Source organism: Lycorma delicatula, chromosome 8, assembly GCF_047948215.1.
Source record: "Lycorma delicatula isolate Av1 chromosome 8, ASM4794821v1, whole genome shotgun sequence".
In the NCBI taxonomy this organism is placed as follows: domain Eukaryota; kingdom Metazoa; phylum Arthropoda; class Insecta; order Hemiptera; family Fulgoridae; genus Lycorma; species Lycorma delicatula.
This window is the reverse complement of record NC_134462.1, coordinates 103,660,323-103,684,929: the sequence shown is the minus strand read 5'-3', so window position 1 is coordinate 103,684,929 and position 24,607 is coordinate 103,660,323. Positions and strand designations below refer to the sequence as shown.

The window sequence follows — 24,607 nt, the reverse complement described above, 5'->3', positions numbered from 1 at the left end:
CTAAACTGGTTGTTTCAAGTATAAACTGTTTCTACAATAATGGATAAAAAAATTAAAAAGGTTTTATTGTATGATATATATATATATATTCTTTTTTTGTATTCAACGAGTATGATGGCGGTATCTATGTTCAACCACGTCTTACTCAGCTTTGTTCTGAGCCAGTTATTGATGCTGCCCATCCGTCACGTACAATGACCACCCTTTAATTCCTCCACCACTCTACAACCCAATAACTCATTTCCCCTTCCTTTTTTCAACACTACTAATTCATTTTTACACTCTCTTCTATTCTACTTTGTATATAACTTTTCCCTTTCATACATACACATACACACAAACAAAAATTATTCTTGGCAACGCCAAGAATAATAAAAAAGCTCTATCATCTTGCAATCTTTTCAAATACATAAAAATATAATAATTAAAAATATATTTCACGGGGTTATCTCTAAAAAAAAAAAAACATAGATATACACAAAAAATAAAATAAATAATTCACTTCTCACCAGATTTCATTCACATTTATCGGCTACAAAAAATAATTAATTTTTTTTTAAATTCACAATCAATGATCCTCGACACAGTTTCAGTTAAATATCACTAAAAATTATGCATCTTAATATTAATAATAATAATGATATTGTTACGGGAAGAGAATTTTCCAGAGGAACAAAGAAAAGAAAATACGAACGAAAAATCTAGAAGAAACAATAAATTCTATCTAGAAAAGATTTATAGAAAAGTGTAGAAAGTGTAGATAATAGAAATCATTACGCTTGAACAAACAAAAGGGTGTGTTGTTTACTGGGAATACAAATCAAGCTAAAAGATATAAATCCTGCCGAGGACCAGCGGAAATTATATTCCGGGATAAATATACGAGGTCAGTGTGCGGGAACATTCGGAGTAAGTGTTTGGTAATGTCCGTGGCCACCTCTATAATGTTGTACGCGGTGCCGGTATGGTACGACGCGCTGGGGGTGAAGCGTAATGTAACGAGGATGGCTTTCCTACAGCACCGCGCAAACGTGCGAATTATCTCCTCCAATCGGACCATATCGGGTGTAGCGGGGGAGGTAATCGCTGGAGTTCCATCGATCCACCTCCTGGCGCTGGAACTCAAACGAGTTTATGACGGTATGTCGAAAGCGGACAGGAAGAAGAGAACAGATGAGTGGAAGGCGGAATGGATGCAAACGGAAAAGGGAGCCTGGACGAAGAGGCTAATCCCACGTCTCGAGCCGTGGCTCGGGGAAGTGAATTACTTTATCACCCAACTCCTCTCGGGGCACGGGGAATTTGATTCCTGTCCGTTCCGCTTCAGAAGACGAGCCACACCAGCATGTATCTATTGTCAAGAGGAGGATACCCCAGAACAAGTAATTTTTTACTGTAGACGACGGGAAGGAGTCGGGAGACTCCTGGGACTGTCGTGAATTACCCCCTGATAACTTTGTAAATTATATGCTCTTATATACTTCTTTCTTTTTCCTGTTTAGCCTCCGGTAACTACCGTGTAGATAATTCTTCAGAAGAAGAAAAAGGATGATATGTATGAGTGCAAATGAAGTGTAGTCTTGTACATTCTCAGTTCGACCATTCCTGAGATGTGTGGTTAATTGAAACTCAACCACCAAAGAACACCGGCATCCACGATCTAGTATTCAAATCCGTGTAAAAATAACTGGCTTTATTAGGACTTGAACGCTGTAACTCTCGACTTCCAAATCAGCTGATTTGGGAAGACGCGTTAACCACTAGACCAACCCGGTGGGTTATAATTTTGTATACTGACTGGAGCTAATTTAACGATACTGTGGGGATGTCAAACTCTTCTAATGTGAATTTGAAAAAAAATTTTCGGGAGGGAAACTGCCAGAAAAGATTCTGTTACCAGGGGGTTGAATCGTGGGCACGTGCTGGACCAGGGAAGCAGCCTCTTTGCTGAGGGCATTCGAGTCCAGCAGATATCTGGATCAGGACGTTCTGATCACGCATTGAGGACCCTTGAGGGCGCGCGATAAAGGAGAGGGGGTATGCGTAGGATACATACGCGGACCCAGACTAGGTGATAGGGAAGGGAAGGGTAGCCCTCTTAGGGAGAGTCACCATGGCAACCGGGAGGGATATCGTGATGTCTCAATGATCCAAGAGGGACTCCGTAGAGCGATCAGCTTCAAGCTGCACTAAAGGAGGACTAGTCATCATCCACATCACTTGGTACCGACCGAAGTAACGTCTTCTAGGTGGTTACCGGTTGCTCTCAAGTGGTTAAAAAAAAAGAAAAAGGTGTTTGGTACAAATGAGCGAAGAGTGCGTTACGAGCATTCCATTACTGGACAGTTGTAAGTACGAGGAGAAGCTGTTTAATTAGTCTTCGTGAGCAGGGGTCAAAGTGAAATTCATTTATAAAGCGTTAGCTTGTTCTTTTTCTAAATAAAAAACGGAATAATTCTTGCTTAAAGTTCATTTTGTGATCGTTATCTTATTGTTATAATCACTTGTTAATTTTATATTAATTACTTTTTCGTCTAGCCCTATAGAAGGTATATTTAGAAGGGAAAGTATTGTAATCGGTCCAATTTGGGCATATGTGATTTTTACCGGATCTTTACGTTTTGACACCTAAGGAACCCAAAACCCGGATGGAAATTTTCCAGATGTTCGTACGTATGTGAATTTGTTTGGTGTCGTACCCTAAATCACCTTATATCTCCAGAACTACTGGACCGATTTTGACCAAATTTGGTCAGATTACTTCTAGTAAAGAATATATATATATTATTTTTTTGTTTTTGTAATCATGTCAATAGGATAACAGAATTTTTGAAAATCTTTACGTTTTAGGGACCAACTAGCCTTTTTTTTTTGTCTTCAGTCATTTGACTGGTTTGATGCAGCTCTCCAAGCTTCCTTATCTAGTGTTAGTCGTTTCATTTCAGTATACCCTCTACACCCTACATCCCTAACAATTTGTTTTACATATTCCAAACGTGGCCTGTCTACACAATTTTTTCCTTCTACCTGTCCTTCCAATATTAAAGCGACTATTCCAGGATGCCTTAGTATGTGGCCTATAAGTCTGCCTCTTCTTTTAACTATATTTTTCCAAATGCTTCTTTCTTCATCTATTTGCCGCAATACCTCTTCATTTGTCACTTTATCCACCCATCTGATTTTTAACATTCTCCTATAGCACCACATTTCAAAAGTTAATCTTTTCTTCTCAGATACTCCGATCGTCCAAGTTTCACTTCCATATAAAGCGACACTCCAAACATATACTTTCAACTAGCCTATCTAGACAAAAATAAAAAAAAAAACATTATGTAGGTATGTATATGAGTTACACTGCTTTTGAGCTTATATCTCAGGATTGACCAAACCAATTTTCTTAAAATTTGGCTCATATATTTCTACATATAGGGTATTCATCATATCAATTTTATTTCAAAATTTGTTAAGGGGTGGAGGATACTGGGATATCACGACTATTTCGATTTTTTTCAGAGAAATTTTTGAGAAAACTTTATTAAAGAAAATTTGTTGCCTACAATGCAAGTATAAATAAACCATACAAATATTTTTCAAAAAAATAACTCCCACCTCTTAAAAATTAAATATACGTTCGTTCTTTTCTTCAGTCTCCATTTGATTAAATATTTTTCAAACATTTTTTGTAAGTTTATACTTCATATATAGAGTTATCAAGAAACGTCAACAATTTTTTTTTTTTAATTATTGAACCAGGACTTAAAATGTAGAAAAAATTTTAAAAAAATTATTTTTCATATCCTAGTCTTTATTGTATAGGGTGTTAGATTTAGAGAAAAGTTTACTTGAAAAGTTTGTTAAGCTGATGATGTATATTTATGATGCATATTTTTAGAAAAAAACGTTTGTTAAGATTTATTCTCCAACTTTAAAAAATATATATTCTGTTTGTTTGTTTTACGGCTATAGGTTTTTTAATTTTTCATATTAAATTTTTTTTTTCTTTTTTTCTTCATAACTTAAAGGGCTATTGTATTCCAGACCCAAAATGAGAAGCAGTTTTTCATTACTTTCATAAAATTTGTACTTTTTTTCCAATTTTTAAACAATTCTCTTTTAAATTAATAATCTTTTTGTTAGGGATCACTTCTTTATAAAGAATTTTTCCTAAATTTTTTCAACAGATAAGGAAGCCCCTAAAATCCAAAAATAATTTTATTCGAAATTAGATTTTGGTAATCATTATAATCAATAAATAGACTCTTTGAGAGTTGGGCTCTAAAAATTAGAAAAAAAAAATTGTAAAAATAATCTTTGTAGGTTTTCGATCTCAACGTACTTAAAACTAACTTTGGTGAATATTTAAATTATTAAAAGAATTTTTTTAACCCAAAAATATTATGGAAAAACATATAATTTTTTTTTAAGACTATTTTATTTTACAAGTTCGTAGAATGTTTTACAATTTAATTTTTTTACAACCTTGTTTGATTTTTTATTTTACTATTTTTTTTTAAATTTGTAAAATTTTTTATGACTTTAAATTATTAATTTTTGATTCGGCGTAGCTGGAAAAATCATGGAATACTTTTCCAACTTTTTTTTAGATGCCAGATATAGATAATACAATGTTTCATCCTTGCTATACCGACATGAAAACTCATGCAGTACTAACAATCGTTTTCTGGCGAAGCTCCTTTAAGTCTCAGCGATACTTTTTATGAGTACTTATTATGTGTGATAACTTGTTAACGATGCATTTGATAAAAAAAATTATTACACAGGATGATAGGTCAAGTTAATGGGAAAAAATTAGCCATATAGCTTGGAGTACATGAAAAGGAACTAACTCCCAAACATCCATCATAAACCATATGGACTGGAAATATAATAAAGTCCGTTTAATGGTGTATCAAGTAGCATAATATTCTGTTTAATATTATAAAATGTAAAAGTCAAATTAAAGCCATGGACAACAACAGAAATACCCAATTATATAGAATGACTTCCTAAAGAAGTAAATTCGCTTTATGCATTAATTAGAATTTTTTCTTCTTTCTATACAAATATTAACAATATGTTAAGAAATCTTATAGGCTCACAGCCGTTGTGAGAGAAGGATCGGTCACCACAATTAATATTTTAGAAAGCATGTCATAAAAATGTTCAAACTGACACTAATATACCAGAATTTTGAAAAGTGAAGAAACCAGTATAATTTATACGTAGATTAAAAAAAAAAGTTATAAAAGAAAAGGTTACCATTAACTCAAAAACCAAAAAAAAAGCTTGTAAAAATGGTTAGAAAATTTCTTCAAGCTCAACTAAATGCAGTTTATAAAAACTATTATCAACTTGAACGAAAATTATTTTGTTCTAAAAGATAATAATAAAAAAAAATATCCAATTTCCTTAAAAAAAGTAATTAATAGCGTTTAGAAATCTGGAAATAATTTATTAAATAAATTTTTATTTACGTGTAACACTTACGTTAATACTGAAAGTAGTTTTCAATTAATTTCTTATTAAGTTTTTTAAAAGTATTCATTAACTTACCCAAAAGATAATTAAAACTGAAGATTCAAAAATAAAAATTAAGTTAAAATTATAATTCACGCTTAAAATGTAATAAAATAGAGAATATGCGTTTATTTATTGTTTTCAGTGTTAATTTAAATTTAAAAAAACTAAACACTACCGAATCGAGCCAATAAATCTTAATAATCACCATTTTGTTAATACTGCACAAGAGATTTACGAGATCATCAAAATTTTTACATTATTTCCACCGCCGATGTAAACAATAATTTATGAGCAGTAACTTAAATATAAGTTAGTCACTATTATTGTGATACGCGCAAATTTTTTTTAATGAATGTGGTAATATTTAAGCCAATTAAGTTCTACATCTCGTATAACGGGCGACGTGAAGTTACTGTTAAAGAAATATTCTGCTTAATAGAATAATTTTCTTTGTTAATAAAGCCCTAAAAATGTTAACTCTGGTAACAGTTTTATTCTACTAAGACTGCAGATAGAGAACAAAGTAACTTGTCCATTAACCGTATCTACTCGTATAATAAAACACAAACATAAAGAAAGAGCTATACTAAACGATTGTTATAATGTAAACACATCGAAATTAATGAAAAAAATGTTAAATACTCAGTTTCAGAGGATTTTTTATTTTTATTTTACTTCCATGATAAAAAACAGCTGTTTTAAAATATTATGACTAAAAACAGTGGTACCAATCCAAAAAAAGGAACATTTTTAAATAAGGGATCAAAAAGCTAATAATCTCCAGTCCGTAAGTCCATTTCCATCCTGCATGTCAACCGAGCTTTCTAAAAGTTAACGAATAATGCAATAATATATATTATATGTATATATAGAGGTGTTTCTAAAATGGTGGACTGGCTATACTTTACCGGATTCTATTTGTAAAACTAAACAAAAAATATCGTTAGGAAAAATGGTAATTTCTCCTTTGTTCTACCCCTGTCAGCCTTTTTGTTATTTTTATATAAAAATCTATATCTCAAGATCGGATAGACGAATCACATTAATATTTGTTAAGCGTCTTGGTAATAAAGTTGTAAAATTAGCAAAAAATCAGGACTTAAATATTTTCGCAAATTACAAAATGGCGGCCATGTTTATTTTTCAACCCGTTATATCTTCATAAATATAAGTTTAATCAAAATGTATGTTGTTTGTAAAATATTAAGCCTTTTATTTTGAACAAAATGAAATTCTATTTTTTTAAATCTGTTAATAAATAGTCGAGTTATGGCAAAAAATTGATATAATTTTGTGTTTTCATGTCCACCACTTTGAAAACAATATTTAATCGAATTGAACGTAAATTTGAGTAATAATTTTCTCATAATAATAGACCTAATAATTATAACTTAAAAATACACCATCAATTTTGTGCTGTAACCCGGCTATTTGTCTACCGATTTTATAAAATAAAAGGTCATTTTGTTCAAAAGGAAAATAAAATAAAAGTGAGCGGTTGGGACACGTAAGCCGGTGGTGCATGGCACCGCGCTTAGTCCGCTTACGCTGACAGGTAAGCTCCAAGAGCTACTTACGATGCTGGTCGCTAAACTGTTGGAGGCTCAGTAGCCGTTTGTGGCACAGACATTTGGTCGTATGCTTTAGGGCGACCGAATAGGGTGGTGGCGAGAGAAATGCCAAGCAAACCAAACCAATTCATAAAAATATTTTATGACGTAAGTAAACTAGTTCGACTAAGGTTCCTGTGTCTCCAGATTTACGTTTAGATAAATATACTGTAATAAAAAAAATATATAATAAAAAAATAAGCTATATATTCTTAACAATCATAAAAAATAACGAATCAAGACTATAAATAATTTATATAAATTTGATTAGTTACCTAAGCGATGGACTTTATCTTTTAAGTCCTCTTTTTCCACTTGAGCATTTCTAAAAGCCTGTTCATCAAGTAGGCCATCCTTTCGAAGTAATTGACATCCTCGTTCCATAAGGCTATGTCTCGCTTCAGGATAATCGACCAGTGCTTTCCATAAATCACATTTAGCGAGACAAAATAGATCGGAATAACCTATCGATCGAACATTGGCAGTGCGTCGATTTCCAGTTTTATTTCCGGCTATTTCTAATATACTAACTTCTCCAAATACTGATCCCGCTCCTAAAGTTGCCAAAATTGTCGTCTCATCATCAGCAACGACCGATAATCGTCCTCTTTTAACTATATACATCTCTCTGCCTACATCACCTTTACGACATATGTAATCACCAGGGCTGAACACCTGAAACAGATATTATATTTAAATTATATGAGAGTTGTCAACCGAATAAATTATTTTTTACCTGAAAAAAAAAATTCCAACAATTATTTTTTTTACTTAATCATTACTAATAAAATATTTCTACTCTTGAGTATTTTTTAAACTTAAAAAAAATCATAAATTTATTAGAATGAACAAATCGAATGAGATATAATCTTTCCATTTTGATGTAAAATAAATCAATAAATATGGTTCTATGATATGATGTGTTAATAATTAAATTATATAAAAAAAATATTTTTTTAAAATAAATGGATGAAAGTTAAGTCCTTAATCGTATTTTACATGGAAAATTTTTGGTTAAATTAATGTAAATCCTTCTCCATTCACTTTTTCTTATTTTAAAATCCTTTCTTTCTTCCAGGAATATTTTAGTAAATGGATATTTACATGATTCTCAATTTTCTCTGTTAAAACCGGTGTTCCACAAGTTCTATCCTGTCCCTTACTTTTATCCTATCCTACTAAAGGGCATTTGAATGTGGATTTTTGTGTGCGTCCATCCCCTTTAGCTTAGCACCGGAATGTGCCGATTACTAGCGGAAAATCCCGATTCGTTAGTATCAATTTCTAGAGTTAAATATCTAATTTAACTTTCGTTATATCAATTTTCATCATTAAAAAAAATTATTTTTACACAAGAGGTAATCAATTTTGGGCTCCTAATAATCCCATTCCGAGACGCCGCCCGCCAGGGCAACTTGGCCGCAGGGCGTGCCTATGTCACGCCTATGAAGTTAGCATTACAACTAAACAAGTAATGTATAAAATTCGCTACATACGAATACACTGATAGCTAAGTATATTGATGATACTGTAGTTCTTTAAAGAGATGATTCTGTAACCAATAACAGCTCTTCCAGTTAATATAACAAACATTTCAGAACGGTTAAAAAATGAAGTAATTTCGAAAAATCTAACAATCTTGGATTTTTTAAAATAGATTTCATAAGAAAGCTACGTATTGTAATGGGTACCATGATTCGACTTCCGGAAAATTTCGACATATATTCGTGTATTACATTCCCAGACCCCAAAACAGCAGTCAATTAAAATACATATATATATAACTTTCTTGTGGACACGATAACTGACTTAATTTTGCGCCAGTTATCGTTTCAAATTATTCCCTGAAACAAATTCGACTCAAAATCTCGGTCATATTTGTTAACGGTCAAAATCTGATGAACGGGGTGGAAATGGAGTGGCTTTTTCGAAAAAAACAAAATATTGTTATAATTCTCTTATTAAGTAAAATACCGAATTTGTTTAAAGTTCTTCCTTTTTTCTGGGTAAGAGCCTAAAACTTATGTATGTAAACTTTTTTGATATAACCAAGCATTGAGCCAAAGGGTGGAATAAATGGGGTTTGAAGACAAAAAAAACCATACCCACCTTAATAGGCACAGCATCGAATCGGTTTAAAGTGGTCATTAGTCCTCTAAACATGACCTAAAACCTTTGAAACGATTTATGATATGACCAACCTTTACGACAAGGGATGACCAAAATGTTGCTGGAATTGTAAGATGGGGCTTGTCGTATTCTAAACATGTGAAACTTTTTTCACATGCAACCACTGTTGTATTGAGTAAATTTGAAGTTTTTCTTAACTTTAAGTTGGACATTTTTTTATCCCCTCCTTAGAACCGGTGAAATTTTTTATCAACTTATTTTTAAATTTAATTATATTAATTTATTAATAATTATTAACCTCTGTAAAAAAATACATAAATAATAATTCAATAATCATAATAAAAAAAATGATAAAAAATTAGAAGTTATTAGTGAAATAAAATTTTACGCAGTTTCATTAAAAAAAATAAAAAGATAAGAAAATGAAGTCGGATTCGAACCTGTAACTTCCCCTTGTAAGATCCAAATATTTCGTTAATTAAAATTTTATTTGGCTATAACTCTGGAACCAATGAAAATAAGTACCAGCTATCTTTCAATACCAATCACTACTGCAGTTAAGAAAAACTCCAAAATCCAAATGTTTTGGATTTTGGACATTTTTGGATACTTTTGGTAAGGTCTATTGCAATCAAAAGCGAAGGTGCAGAATTAGATGTTACAGAAGTTCTAAATCCAAAATTTCAATATTCTACGCCTAATCGTTTTTGAGTTACCATAATTAACTGAAGATACCATAATTAACTGAAATAATTACTCGTTAGAGAATTTTGTAGAGGTTACAGCTATACGGTATTCTTCCACGTTAACTGAGAAAACATTAAACAAAAATTTACTTTCTCTAGGTTCAATATTAACCTAGAATTATAATACTGAAAGACTCGCTGGAGGGCTTACGTCAGGATTTTATATGGATTTATCATTGTATACAGAAATAAATTAAAAATGTAAGAAGGAAAAAAATATGTCCAGTAACAATAACGAAAAAAATAATATAGATTTGATTCTTTTATTCAAATTTTTACTTAAAAAAAAAAACCATGAAGAGTTAAAAAAAAGTTTCATGGCCAGATCATAACATAGAACAAAAAGTTTTTGCATTTAAACAAAATAAAAGTTACTTACATACATCTGATAATACTTGAGAAATTTTTTTTCAAATATATATAAGATAATATTTTCTATAAAAAGATGATTTAACCTTTCTTTAGTTTCTTTTATACAAAATGATTTAAAAAGAATGTAACAAACTTTCAGGACGTGTGCTGGTGAAAATAAAGAAGAAAGTTTGTATAAAAAAAGTAAGAGAAAGTCGGCCGGCGAAAAATTTCGACCTGATTTGTGTGCCTTCGGTAAAATAAAGCCAGATACAAATTCTTGAAACTCAAATTAAGGGGTAAATTTAGAAGTGGATTTATATAAAATCTGATCTGAAAAATTGAAAAAATTTCCCGAAACTGTATTTTTAGTATTTTTCACAAACTCTGGGGTAAAAGACAAAAAATTGGGGGTCGAAGAAAATGTTAAAAATTAAACCCAACCAAAAACCGGGAATTTATAATTTTATTTGTAAAAATAATAATAACTGTCATTTGCAATGTGAAAGACAAAAAGTAGAAAGTCTGTGAACTAGCCCAAAATTACTTGCATCACAAAATAAGTTAATTAAAAGCAAGAGTTATAAAAATATACGCAATAAAATAATTGGGAAAATTACTTTATTAATAATAATGGAGAAACTTCAGTGTTGAATAAAGGAACTAATATTAATTAGTCTGTCTGAATTTTAAATTTATTAAAAATATTTTTATCACAGTTTTTCATTCATAAAAATATTGAACGGCTATCTCCCCCTTAAATATTTGACGGAGAGGAAACTCATTGATTGGTTTAGCGATTCTTTCTATCTGTCCTGAGATATATTTTTGTCTTCTCCAGCCTATGTTAAGTTTTCTGCATTTTGAGTTGAGGTTCAAGCGGTTTACATATACGTAAGTTAATTCTTGGCCTTCGTTTCTAAACGAAAGCCATTGTTTGTTTTTTTTATTTTCATTCTATAATTATTTGGAAATATGATTTTATTGTTTTTTGTAAATATTGTTCGTATTTAATTAATATTTCTCTATTTATTTAATGTTTTTATTGTAATTTAAAATAATAAATGTAATGTATTAATAGAATTAAGTGCTTTTTTTAAGCTTTTCTACAACTTTTCGTAAATATAGTACATATTTTTAAACATCTAAGGTGATAAATTAATTTAAAAAAAATCCTGTGTTATTAATCATTTTTTTTTTATACTTTTATTTATAGTCGCATCAACAATTATAATCATTAGCGACGTAACTACATGATCGTAAATAATAAACAATAAACGCTAAAAACAAGAAAACAGACACAAACTAAGCAAAACCGCTAAATTACGTTCTTCATCGCATTATCAGAGAGATAGAGATTTTTATGCACTTTTTACGGTTTAGTAAACGCTTCATATGTGAACCAAAGTCTAATTTCTGTCAAATAGATCTGAAGATTGGACAATCTATGAGCAAATGGTGTACGGACCATTTTACATCGCACGCCTCACAGTTCTGCTGAGGAGAATTAAAGATTAAATTAAAGAATCTCGTAGGTTTATTTTAATCTTTTAAAGCCTTATTTTAAAATAACGAAAATGATTTTATTTTGTACTGGAAATTAATTTCAAAACTGATGATCGACATAACTTTCAAATAATAGTTACAAACTGCACATTACCATCAGTTTGACGGTAATGTGATTTTAAAGTGAACTAATCTTTTTATGTGCAAAGGGATCCCGGCGGGGGATCCCTTTGGGATTCCTCGTTAGAGGCGAGGCGTTAAGATTGGAGTTCCGGTAAGGAGAACCCTTTGGAATCTCCTCATTTAAGGCATGGCAAGCAAGGAAGACCGAGTCCCGACTGCCTGGGCGGGGCCTTGTGCCCTTCCGAGGTAGTTTGAGGCGATGGCACCCCTTTGAGCTGAGCTTATGCTTAGTCGCAAATCCGGCTCCAAGTGGCGGGGAAATCGACGGGGGGAGGGAGGGAAAATCTTTTTATGTGCTCTATAAATTTTTATTTATACTTGTGTTTAATAAGTTAGTTGTATAATGTACAATGACTTCGTTAGCGACTATTAATATTAGTTTATTATTATTAATGAAAATATTACTTCTGCAGTGGCTACTGATGGTTGTTTAATAATTGAAATAACCATTTAGTTTTAAATTTTAAACAACGTATTTTGTTAAAGGTTTTTGAGCGTTTTATTGTTTTCCAATGTATTGTAATATAATTTGTTTTTTTGTAATAAATTAAAATTTTTCCTGACGACTATTTTATCGACTATGAAGATTAAAATAAAAAAATGTTCTGTAAACTTAAAATTTCATTAGGATTTTATAAAAAAATCGGTCATTTTATTTAAATTTAATAATACCTAACTTACTACGTAATACCTTTTGTTAAAATTGACCGAGCAGAAAACTAAAAACGAGTTGTTTCTTTTTTTTCTTTATAAATTAACACAAGATAATGTCATTAATTCGCCACACTAATCAACAAACTACATCCAAGTAAGTGTTAACTGCAGAGTATGAACACAACAAAGCACTTTCCTTCTTAGGCTTTACAATTCCCGATGTATACAACAAGCACACTTCAAGATAAATAGAAACTTACAACATAGTAAACACTCATCTAAAATGTATTCCCAAAAGGCAAAAAGACAGCCGTTTTTTAAGATGAACTATATTACTTAACACCTACGTCAACTGAAAATTGTTATGAAAAACTTAGTGTTATAAAACGTATCTAGTACACATTAATACGTCCTACTTAAGATGATATAATTCTGAACGTTTATGTGTATAGCCCTATTTATGTACATTTATTTATTTGCCTGTTCAGATAATTTCTTAAAATTCAAGATCACTATACGAAATCTAAACTACTTATCCCTATTTATTAAATAGAGATTAAAAATCTTAAACCAAATTAATAAATTTTTAATCGATACTTAATTTAATTAAAATTAAAAATTACGTATTAGATTTATAAAAATAAATGTTCACGAGATATCAATGAATTAATAAAAAATTTAATTTGCCACAAATTTTTTTAAGTAGATGTAATTTTGTATAGCGGACCCCTACCAAAGTAATAATAATTAGACATAAATATAAATAATTAGACGAAAATAAAATTCTTCAGTAAATATAATATAAAAATCTGACGTGGACACCTATCTGACGTAGACTTCCTTATTGTCTATTAAATGACATACACATTTTTTTAAAATGAAAAATTAATTGCCAGAATTTTTTTTAGGAATACGTGAATATTTTTTTAAATTAAAATTGTACAATTTAAACACATGGATAAGATCGCATTTTTACTTTTCTAAATATCGGTTAAAATGATTTATACTTATGAGCTTTTAAGGAAACCTCAAGAGATAAATTATACTTTAAGGAGAATATAGGTAAGCGTAAAAAATATTCAATATTGATGTGATTTTATTAAGGCGTTTTATAGCTAAGAAAAACAATAAAATTTCATTTTGATTCAAACAAAATCGATTCGATCATCGTCTACAGAATTTATCAAATAAAAACCCAGAATTTCGCTTTACGGGTAACATAGATGCTATCATTATCATTAATGGGAATTTTATCCGTGCGAATGGAATAATCAATTCTATACTGTTCCAGATTATGAATGAAGAAAACTTTAAGAATGAATTTATCTTAACTAGACATATCAATTTAGATGATTGAATTCTTATCAATGCTATTTCTTTACTCGAAATATTTATTAGCGAGCCGCCTCACTTTAAAATGTATACTGGCTCGTACAAAACATATTTAAATTTGTGTTTTTAAAACTGTTTCTTTTATAAGAATTTTACATTGGTTATATTGTATCAAAAAATTTCATAACAAGAATTAAAGATAATAAAATTGTATACGACTTTCTTAAAGACTTTTTTTTTTAAATTTCAACCGAAGATTCCTTCGATATCAATTCGACGGTGTTTTTTGTTATTTATACACTAATAAAAAAATAAATATTTAAATTAACGATATAGTAACAAATCAAAAACCATTAAAGACACCAGAATATACAAATAAAACTTCAGTGACAACACTAAATGTTTAATTAATTAAGCTACCCATAATTAATCAAAGAACTTAATCAATTACCTACGGATGAAAAGAGCTCATACCATCTGTATACATACAATGGACTCGACCTCAACAAATCAACAGTGAAATCTTTTACTGATAAAAAGATATTAATCACAAAATAAAAGTAATAAAAAAAAAAAATAAAATAACTGTACGTAAATAGCACAAACTTAACACACTTGACTAATATGTTTTAAACAAAAGAAAAAAATATTTTCACAAATAAATTCTAGTACTTTCGGAGCTTTTACTCCATTAATAGTCGCAAACATCTTACAAACATGACGTTACTTCTTATTGACATACGAATTAATTTTATTCTTGACGACCGACTATTATGAACATAACAGTATAATTTAAAAACGATTAACGATTTAAATTTAAATTAACATTTTTTAGAAAATCCCTGAATATGGACTAACAGCTCCGAAAATACTAGGATTTAAACTTTTTAAATTGTTGGTAAGTGGAAATTTAATTTATACAAACATGAAAAGTAATTTACCATTGTCTTCTTCACGGTTTTAGTATAATGTTACATTATCTATCAGTTTGCCAAACACAGAAACTCACTGTTTAGCGAGATCATTATGATTAGTGTAAACAACTTCGGCTAAAATTTTGTCCATTATAACTTAAATACGAAGGGCACTAGAAAAGTTTTGCTATACGACTTTATTTTTTTATAAGTTTTCAAAATAATTTCCACATACATTATACACGTCTCCATCCTTCGAAACCAGTCTTCAAAGAAACTTTAATTTTTCGTAGGAGATCTGGGCGAACTCATCGTCGCAAGCCCTCAGGAGGTCATCATTGCTCGTAAAATGACTCCCTTTCAGTCTATTCTTAACTTTGAGGAATAGTGCAACATCACACGGAACGAGGTCAGCACTCTAGGAAGGGTGGTCTAACAGTTTTATTCTAGTGCAATCCAAATACTCGGCGGAAGTTGGGAGCCATGCCCTGGCGTTATCATGGTGAAGAAATCGTGTCCTCGAGTTTGGCCGCAATTTCTTGAGTGCTTTGATAACTTTAGGCAGACATTTCTCGGTATACCACTTCTTTGTAACCGGCGTCTGAGTTACAAAATTCCTCTCGCACTGAAAAATACGGCCACCGTTCTCTTTTTCACTGGCTTGGATTTTCAAACACCCACACTTTTTTCTGAGCCTTGGCGTGGCGTCATAATATTACATCCAAGTTTCGTCACCTGTCATAATACTGTTCACATAGAGAGATTTCTCATTTTCAGCATTTCACGGAATCATGAAACACGACGTGCCAACTGACAGTCGGTCAAGTTATTAGGGCCCAAAGGGTACAAAGCTTTCTAACTTGAAGCTGATCTAGTGATCTCGTAGAATAGCATGAACTGCTGGTGAATTAATGCTCAAGGACACCTGTATTTGGTGATGGGTGACGCGCCCGTCTGTCTCAAGCATTTTTCGTGGTGTATCAACGTTTCTCTCAGTCACAGACGAAGATGGTCTACCTGACGTTGAGAGTCCTCAAAGTCAAAATTTTCTCTTTCAAACTCCTGATACCACCAAAATATTTTGTTGTACGATGAGGACAATCCTATCCAAGTACAGGAGTCTTTTTCTCTAAACACTGATCAACATTTAACCCGCGTGCAAAAGTTGTAGCACAAATTTTTTCGGTATCAGTTTCGGCCACGACGACGTCTTTAGCTCTTTTCACTAACACAGCTAAAAAGCAGGTGACTCTGAGACAGTGAATAGAGCGGTCACAGTGCAGGTTAGGACCTACCTAAACACGCGCTATCGTGTTAACCGTCTGTGTTGATCCGTTCCATCGTATATCAAAACTTTCCTAGTGCCCTTTGTAATTTATATGTTTTACAGTCATAAGAAAAGAATAACTGGGACAGATAATCCCAAGCAGCAAATTAAAGAATCTATTTCTACTTAGAAACAGAAAACCATAAAGAACGCTATTGTTGCGAACCGTATACGTTTGCAAGACAAGACATTTGCACTACTGAGAGAATAAGCATATTATCATATCATCAAAGATCTTATGGAAGCATATTTTCATTTATTCTAAAAGCATATTTAAATTTCTTTTTTAAAAACGCTTCAAATATATTATTTCGGTCTGAGAAATAAGGTTTTTGTTCAGAAAATTCTTGTCCAGAAATTACTTGAAAGTAATCTCTGTACGTCCTAATCTCTTTTCTTATTCTTATTTTTTTATTAAAACGTAGGTTTATTTGCCTTTGAGTCTCTTGCGAGCTGATTTTTAAAAAATACTCTAAATCCAACATTAAATTAAAAAAACACCTGCCAAAGAATGCAAAATTCAACAATATTTACTGCCATGAAGTTAATCATTTTATTAAATAAGATATTAAAAATGTGAAATTATTTTTAATTATAAATTATTATTAATGATTATCATTAATAATGTATTTAGCGTATGGTATCAAGACACAACACCAATTACAGTCAAAAATTACAAACAAACACCTAACAAATTAATATAAGCTATTGATTCTGGAATCGCCATCAGGAAATCTTCAGGAATCCCTTCATAAGGTGTCCTAGGTCAAACTTCTGTGATGTGTTTAACAGTTTGATTTTCACCACACTCGCAAAGGGGCGTCGGTATTTTACCCCATTTATACAGGAAATAGGGGCACCTACCATTCTGAGTTCATATTCTGTTTAACGTTGGCAATGTCTTATGTGGCAAAGGGGCGTCGGTATTTTACCCCATTTATACAGGAAATAGGGGCACCTACCATTCTGAGTTCATATTCTGTTTAACGTTGACAATGTCTTATGTGGCTGTTAGGTTAAATCCTTCTTCTTTGGCAGCAATTGCTGTTTTGGTAGCTTTCTAGATCGAAGGCGACCATGATTGGCATCCTCAATGTCCTCATTTATTGTTGGGTTTTGATTGCCCACATAATCTTCTTGTACTCTCTTATGAGAGCGTTCATGTGGCGCAGATTTGGGGGTTGTATGTGGCTCAATACTGGGAGCCATTCCACAAGAGTAGACCTGGTATCCCCGGCAATCATTCTCATAGTGTTATTAAGTTGAGCATCAATTCTATGAACATAAGGGTTGTTAAGTCACATTGGCGCACAATATTCTGGAGCCGAGAAGACGAGATTCAGAGCCGATGTACGCAAAGTGGAAGCCGATGTTCCCCCCACGTTGTTCCACAGAGCTTATGTATAATGTTGTTTCTTATTAATAATGATATATATATATAAATGACCTCCACAGCTTCTCTACACAAGCATCCCACATTCCTCCAAGAAGATAAACTATCATCTGAGGGAATCGAAACGACCTATCAATGTTCAGAAGAAGGTGCAATAGAACAAAACAGAAGGTCCCCTAACTAGCTGGAAACAGGAATGGGAATAATCTACAACGAACCACATTAAAGCATTGTTGTACAATATCGGAACTAATCACTCGCCAAGGTCTTCATATTACAACTTTATTTATTTTTTCTATCATTTCTTTCTTTAATTATTTCTTATTATACACTTCAATAGATTTACGTCAAACATAGTTTAAAAAATATTCTTTCGAAGAAATTTGTCAAAAAATAAAAACCAACCAATATAATTAAAATCGATTCCTTTACTGTCACACAAAATTTAAGCCTAAATTTAAAAATGCCTAACCTTTGTTCAAAAGCAACTAGTTCCGTGCTTTGGTTAATATTGTTTAAACTCATTATACATCTTGCAATAGGTGATAATGTATCTCGCTTTTAATTTACAAATAACTCTTGCTTCTCACTATTTACATAAGCCACTATTAATCCCACGACAGAAACATTGACATCCATAAGTCTATTCAGTGCCTAGTAAATAATCATTATATCATACTGGTATCTTCTTTAAACCAAGCAATTCGCATTGTTCTTCATATGCTTTCCCTCTGTTAAACCACGCAGGTGCAAGTTGAATAGGAATTTTCTTTGAACTCTATTGGTTCCATGGTATTTGCTTTATTATAATATGAGAATTTTTCTAGACATATTTTATACTTTTAACAATTGAACTGAAGTTCGTTTAGATTAAATGTAATAAAATTAAAATAAAAAAAATTGTATTTTTTTTTTAAACAAAAAATTTAATAAAGATGAAAATGATGTGTATTAATAGACAGCAAATAAAGTAAACTAGTTTTAGTTTTAAGTTAAATTTATAATAATAAAACAATTACTTTTTATAAAAGGAAAATCATGAAGATAATGTTTTACTAGATGCACATAAAAAATAAATTATGATTATCGACATCGAATACATAATAATTAATACATAATTATTATGTATTATTAATACATAATAATTAAAGAATACATAATTGAACTGAATTGAATAGATGAACAATTGTATTATATGAGCGGCATTATTAAAGCGAAAGAGAAATGTAGAGACTATTATTATATCTTTTTTTTATTTTGTTGGTCTGGTTAGTGGGAGGGGAAGGAATAAAAAGATGGTTCGTTTATGATGATGTTGAAAATGATGCGATGACGATGATAGCTGTGATGATTTGGACTAGTGACACTCGGGTGTAATCAAGTACAGTACTGTCCTTTCCTGTTTACTTCTCCAACCGTTACCATGTCAACCAACACAGACAATTGTCCCTCTCCTCTACTTCACCATCTATCTCTTGACAATCACCCGACATGAAATTCTCCATTTTCTCTAGCATTTTATCCTGGCTCAACTTTCTATCATTTTTTTTCCATCATTTTAGCTACATGATTAATAAATACATTTTCTCCGTATTTACTATTTTATTAAAAATATCGATTTGAACGTTAATAATAAAATAATTGTATAATTTATTTCTACTCTGTTAATATAGGTAAATTGATTCTATGAATTATAAAAATTAAAATTCCATACCCTTAATATATAACTATTTTAATAATATTAGGAAATATTTAAAAAAGTGATACAATTTATTACTCAAAACAAAGGTAATGGCTAGAAACACTTTCATATGAAGGTAACACAGGAAATATCAACTAATTATAAATTTAATAATTAAATTAGTAAAATAAGTCCACTCAAATATAAACAAGACGAAAGTATCCTAATCGGTCCGAAGAGTTCTTAAACTTCTCTTTAAATTGTACTACAATGTCTCATCTATCATAATTTTATATATCAAAAGATATGCTTAAATGTAAAAGGCATAAGTACGTTTTTTAAAATAAATGCTGAAAGTGTATTGTGTTTCCCAGGTTGGTATAATATTTGAATACTAGATCGCGGATACCGGTGTTCTTTGGTGGTTGGGTTTCAATTAACTAAACAACTCAGAAATAGCTGATCTCAGACTGCACAAGACTGCCCTTCACCTACACACTTACATATCATCCTCATTTATCCTCTGAAGTAATACTTAAAGGTGATTCCCGGAGGCTAAACAGGAAAAAAAAAGATTGATTTAATATTGCTTATTGCGTGGAAGTAATTCCTATTAATGATAACAGTAGTATTTCTGTTGCCCATAAAACGAAAATTGTAGATGTTTTATTACATGATAATTTCTCTTGGAATGATCAAATTGATTTCTTTCATTCAAAAAAAAAAAAAAAAAAATCAAATCGTAGTGGTTTGCTTTAAAGAACCTTAATAAGCTTGTTATCATTTTCTGTATATATATATAATATATATATATATAACCTGAAAAAAGTTGTCAGATGAATCGGTGGAATTTAGAGAAGCTTGAGAGGAAGAGGAGGTAAAGAAGATTTTTGAGGAGGACATCGCAAGAAGTCTGAGTAAAAACATTAAGGTAGAAAATATAGAAGAGGAATGGGAGAATCTTAAAAAGGAAATTCTTAAATTAGCAGAGGCGAACTTAGAACGAAGAAAACTGGTAGGAAACCTTGGATATCAGAGGGTATATTCCGGCTGATGGATGAAAGTAGAAGATATAAGAATGCTAGTGATGAAGAAGGTAAAATTTACTACTGACAATTAAGAAATAATATAAACAAGAAGTGCAAAGTAGCGAAAGAAGAGTGGATTAAGTAAAAGTGTTTAGAAGTGGAAAGAGAAATGATCATTGGTAAAATAGACAGAGCATATAGGAAAGTTAAGGAGAATTTTGTGGTACATAAATAAATCTAATTATGTGTTAAATGAAGACGGTACACCGATTTATAATACGAAAGGAATGGTCGATAGGTAGGTGGTATATGTTGAAGAGTTATACGGACTGGCAGTAGATAGGGAATCTTGGAGAGCTGCATCAAACCAGTCAAATGGCTGAAGACAAAAATATATATAAAGAAGAATGTTTGTGGGTCAATTTGTCTTTTATACAGATTTACAGGTTTATTCCGTTCGTGATGAAATTCAGCACGCTAACAATTCCACACAAGAGGAAAATTGTTATCTACATTTCATTTTGGAAAAATTACCCCCACCATCCTAAAACAAAATTTTAATGCACATTTTTGCAGTTTTTCGTGAATATCTCGAAACAATGAAGAAATTGACCAAACTGTGGGTGATTTTTTAACAGTCAATAAAATTTTCTACAAAATGCAAGTTTCTCGGTTTTGAAAACGTTCTTAGTTCTGAAGTTATTAAGAACCAAATTTGAAAATCGGTGCACAACTGTTTTGTTCTTTACCGCCACAACAGAGTAACTCACACCCACATGATTGAGACACCATTTCATCTGCTTTCTTCTTATAAACAATTTTCCAGCTGATTATCGATCCCATTTGTTCAATGTTAGACTACAAAAAAGCCACAAGTTGAATTTCAAGCAGAATCCATAGCTGCTGATATTGAAAATCAAAGGAGAGTCGAAGAGCTCAAGTTGCACGTCAAGTACGCGCGTGAAGCCGTTAGTTATTAATATTTACGTATATTCGCGTTTGAAGCATAATATTATCTCTTGGGGCTACATAAAATAGTCAGGACGTGTTTTCAAGATACAAAAATGGGCTGTCACATCATATTATACCGTTCATAAATAATATTGATGGATATTTAGATAAACCAAGAGTATTAATTCGTATCTATGCTGTTTATGAATACAGAGAGATAGTAATTATGCACTCTTTGTTAAAAAGCCTCCTCTATCAAACCAGTAAGCAAACTGTTTTTGTGTAACTCAACACATTACTTCAACTTACAATAATGGCCATTTTTATAATCTGCCTCTTTAATAAACTAATGAATCATTTTTAAAATATTCTCACATTTTTTTCAAAAAGATATCTGAATTTTATGCAACTCGTTTAACATTTTCATAAAATATGCTCATATAATTTTCCATTTACGCCTTCAGGATTGTAAATTATTTTGTACGTATATTTTATATTTAGTATCCATTCGTATATGCCATAATATTACTTATATGTTTATATTTTAAATATATAGAATTTAATCTTACTTTTGTTTCCTTGTATTAAGTAAAAGTGTATTGTATCGCGAAAAATTTCGGTTTTCAGATTTCAATTGAAATATCCATTTTGACCATCCCTGAATCCATTCTGACTAGTTTCGGGGTGACTCTGTATGTACGTATGTATCTCACATAACTCAAAAACGATTAGTCGAAGAATGTTGAAATTTTGGATTTAGGACTATTCTAACATATAGATGTGCACCTCTCCTTTTGATTGCAATCAACTTGACCAAAAATGCCCCAAAAATCCCAAAATAAAACATTGGATTTTGGACTTTTTCTTAACTGCAGTAATAAGCCCTCATTGAGAGATTTTCAACGATATATCCTAAGTGGTACTTATTTTCATTAGTTCCAGAGTTATAACCAAATGACAATTTAATTAATGAAATATTTTTTTATCTTAAGAAGGCATATCGGTTGAAATCCGACTTGATTTCACTTTTTAAAAAAATTTTTTTAAAATTTAAATATATTGATTTATTAATAATTAACCTCTGTAAAAAAAATTACAATAAATAATAATCAAATAATAAAAAAAAAAAAGAAATATGCAAAAATATCAAAGGTTATTAATGAAATAAAATTTTATGTACTTTTCATTTTTTAAAAATGTGTATATGCAATTTAATAGGTAATATTGATGTAAGTCATGTGGTGTCCACAACAATTTTTTATTTATTTTATAATTACTTGTGAATTTTATGATGCTGTTCTGATCAAGGTTTTTCGTATAGCTTCCCTTGATTTATTCATGAAAATGTTTCAACAGTTCATTTTTTCCTGCGTGGAATATTATATGTGTAAACCTCTGATGTGCCGGTCTCCGTGGCGCGAGTGGTAGCGTCTCGGCCTTCGATCCGGAGATCCCGGATTCGAATCCCGGTCAGCGGCATTTTCACATGCTATAAAAATATCTATTTCACCTCATCCTCTTAAGTAATGCCTAACGGTGGTCCTGCAGGTAAAAAAAAATACAAAAACAACAATCACAACACAACACAACCGGAACACAACATCTACGTTCCACATCCAGGGCGGTAACAGCTGTACTTATGTACAATACATATAGCTGGCTAACGGGGCTCCGAGTAAATTCCTCGCATATGCTTTTATTTTTGACCTGTTTCCACCATCAGGTCCTCACATGGATTGGATTTTTCGGTTACCTGCAGGATATGAACAATTTATTGATTAGGAAGTGGACACATACCAAACTTAGAGCTGGCGATGTGGCGGCCAGGGTCAATGTTATTGCAGGTGTAATGGAGACCCTTCCGTTGTCCAAATGCCCCCTGTGATGGCAAGCATGTAGCAATGGTGCCCATGTTTGTCGGTGCATGGGAGCTCTGAAAGCTTCGGTGAGTAGGAGCCTGGAGTCAGTGCAGAGACTGCGCATCCGCTCTCTGCCAGGACATATGCCGGTTCCACCAGAGTACCGGATCGGACCTCCAAGGTTAGTAGCCCTGGAGTGGGGGTGTACCCCGGCGGCTAGCCTTGCTTCAGAAGGGATAAATATTCCTGAACAAACTAACGTGGCAGAGGGTGCACGTAAACACCCTCGTTTAGAAACCGCCGATTCGCCACAAGCGAAGAGGAAAAAAGTAAGGAGAGTGATAAGATGAGAAAAGATGCCGATAAAATCAGTAAAGATTTAAGAAGAGCTTTATTTGGAAACAATGTTCCCAAACCAAGATTTTTGGTCAGCTACGAAAGAAAATGGTAATTTTCTTTTAAGTCCATTCTTAATTGCTTTCTTAATTGCATTCTTAATCCGTAAGACGTTCAATGGATTACATGTCGAAACTATCAACGACATGCAAAGCCAGAAAGTCCAGGCGTTGAAGAAGATCGGTGAATTTGCGGTTACTGTCCAACCGCATAGTACACTTAATACATCCAGAGTTGTTGTTTGCCGTGATCTTCTTAACTGTACTGAAGAAGAAATAGTGCAGGAAATGTCTAGTTAGGGAGTGACACATTATCGCAGACTTACTATGAGACGAAATGGTGAGATTCTTCCTTCGGCCTTGCATGTTTTGACATTCAATAGGCAAAATCTTCCTGAAAAGGTACTAGCTGGCATCCATCGGCTTGATGTACGAGCATTTATTCCGCAGCCGATGAGATGTTTTAAGTGTCAACGTTTCGGACACACTGCAGCTAGATGTGAAGCGCAGGAAATTTGCATATGCGGAATGAAGATACATGAGGGTGATCTATGTAAAGACCCTCCAGTCTGCATTAATTGTAAAGGGCACCACAACTGTCGATCTAGGAACTGCCCAGTATACAAATTAGAAACAGCCATTCAGGAAGTTAAAACGCTTCAAAAAGTTAGCTACCCTGAAGCGAAGAAGATTGTCAATCTACGTACACCTAGACCATCGACTACATACGCAGAAGCATCTGCTGCTCCCCCCACATCTAAAATCAACGTGGAGCAGTTGCTTAATACGATGGCACCAAATCTCGCGACAATGATAGAAAGAATCATTGATTCCAAGATCGAGTCGACTCATCAGACACAACTAAGTAAACATGAGAAGGCTCATTCCCGGACTGACGTCGTTGACATAAGACCCGTACCAGCGCATTTAAAAAACCGGAAAAACCTTCGATTATAACGCCATCAATAGACGTAATGAAGAAAAGTCTTGATTTATCTGACAAAGACCAAAAGATCACTCCGACGAC

The 24,607-nt window shown here is 32.1% G+C and overlaps 1 protein-coding gene across 1 annotated transcript in view; it reads right to left on the bottom strand.

Annotated features, from left to right (window-relative positions):
* The window catches only part of LOC142329503 (cyclic nucleotide-gated cation channel subunit A-like), a 448,759-nt gene that overhangs the window by 49,664 nt on the left and 374,488 nt on the right, over window positions 1-24,607 (bottom strand). The window contains exon 7 of the mRNA XM_075374177.1: window positions 7,406-7,805. Within this exon, the coding sequence (XP_075230292.1) occupies window positions 7,406-7,805 (400 nt within the window). The remainder of the gene's footprint in view (window positions 1-7,405; window positions 7,806-24,607) is intronic.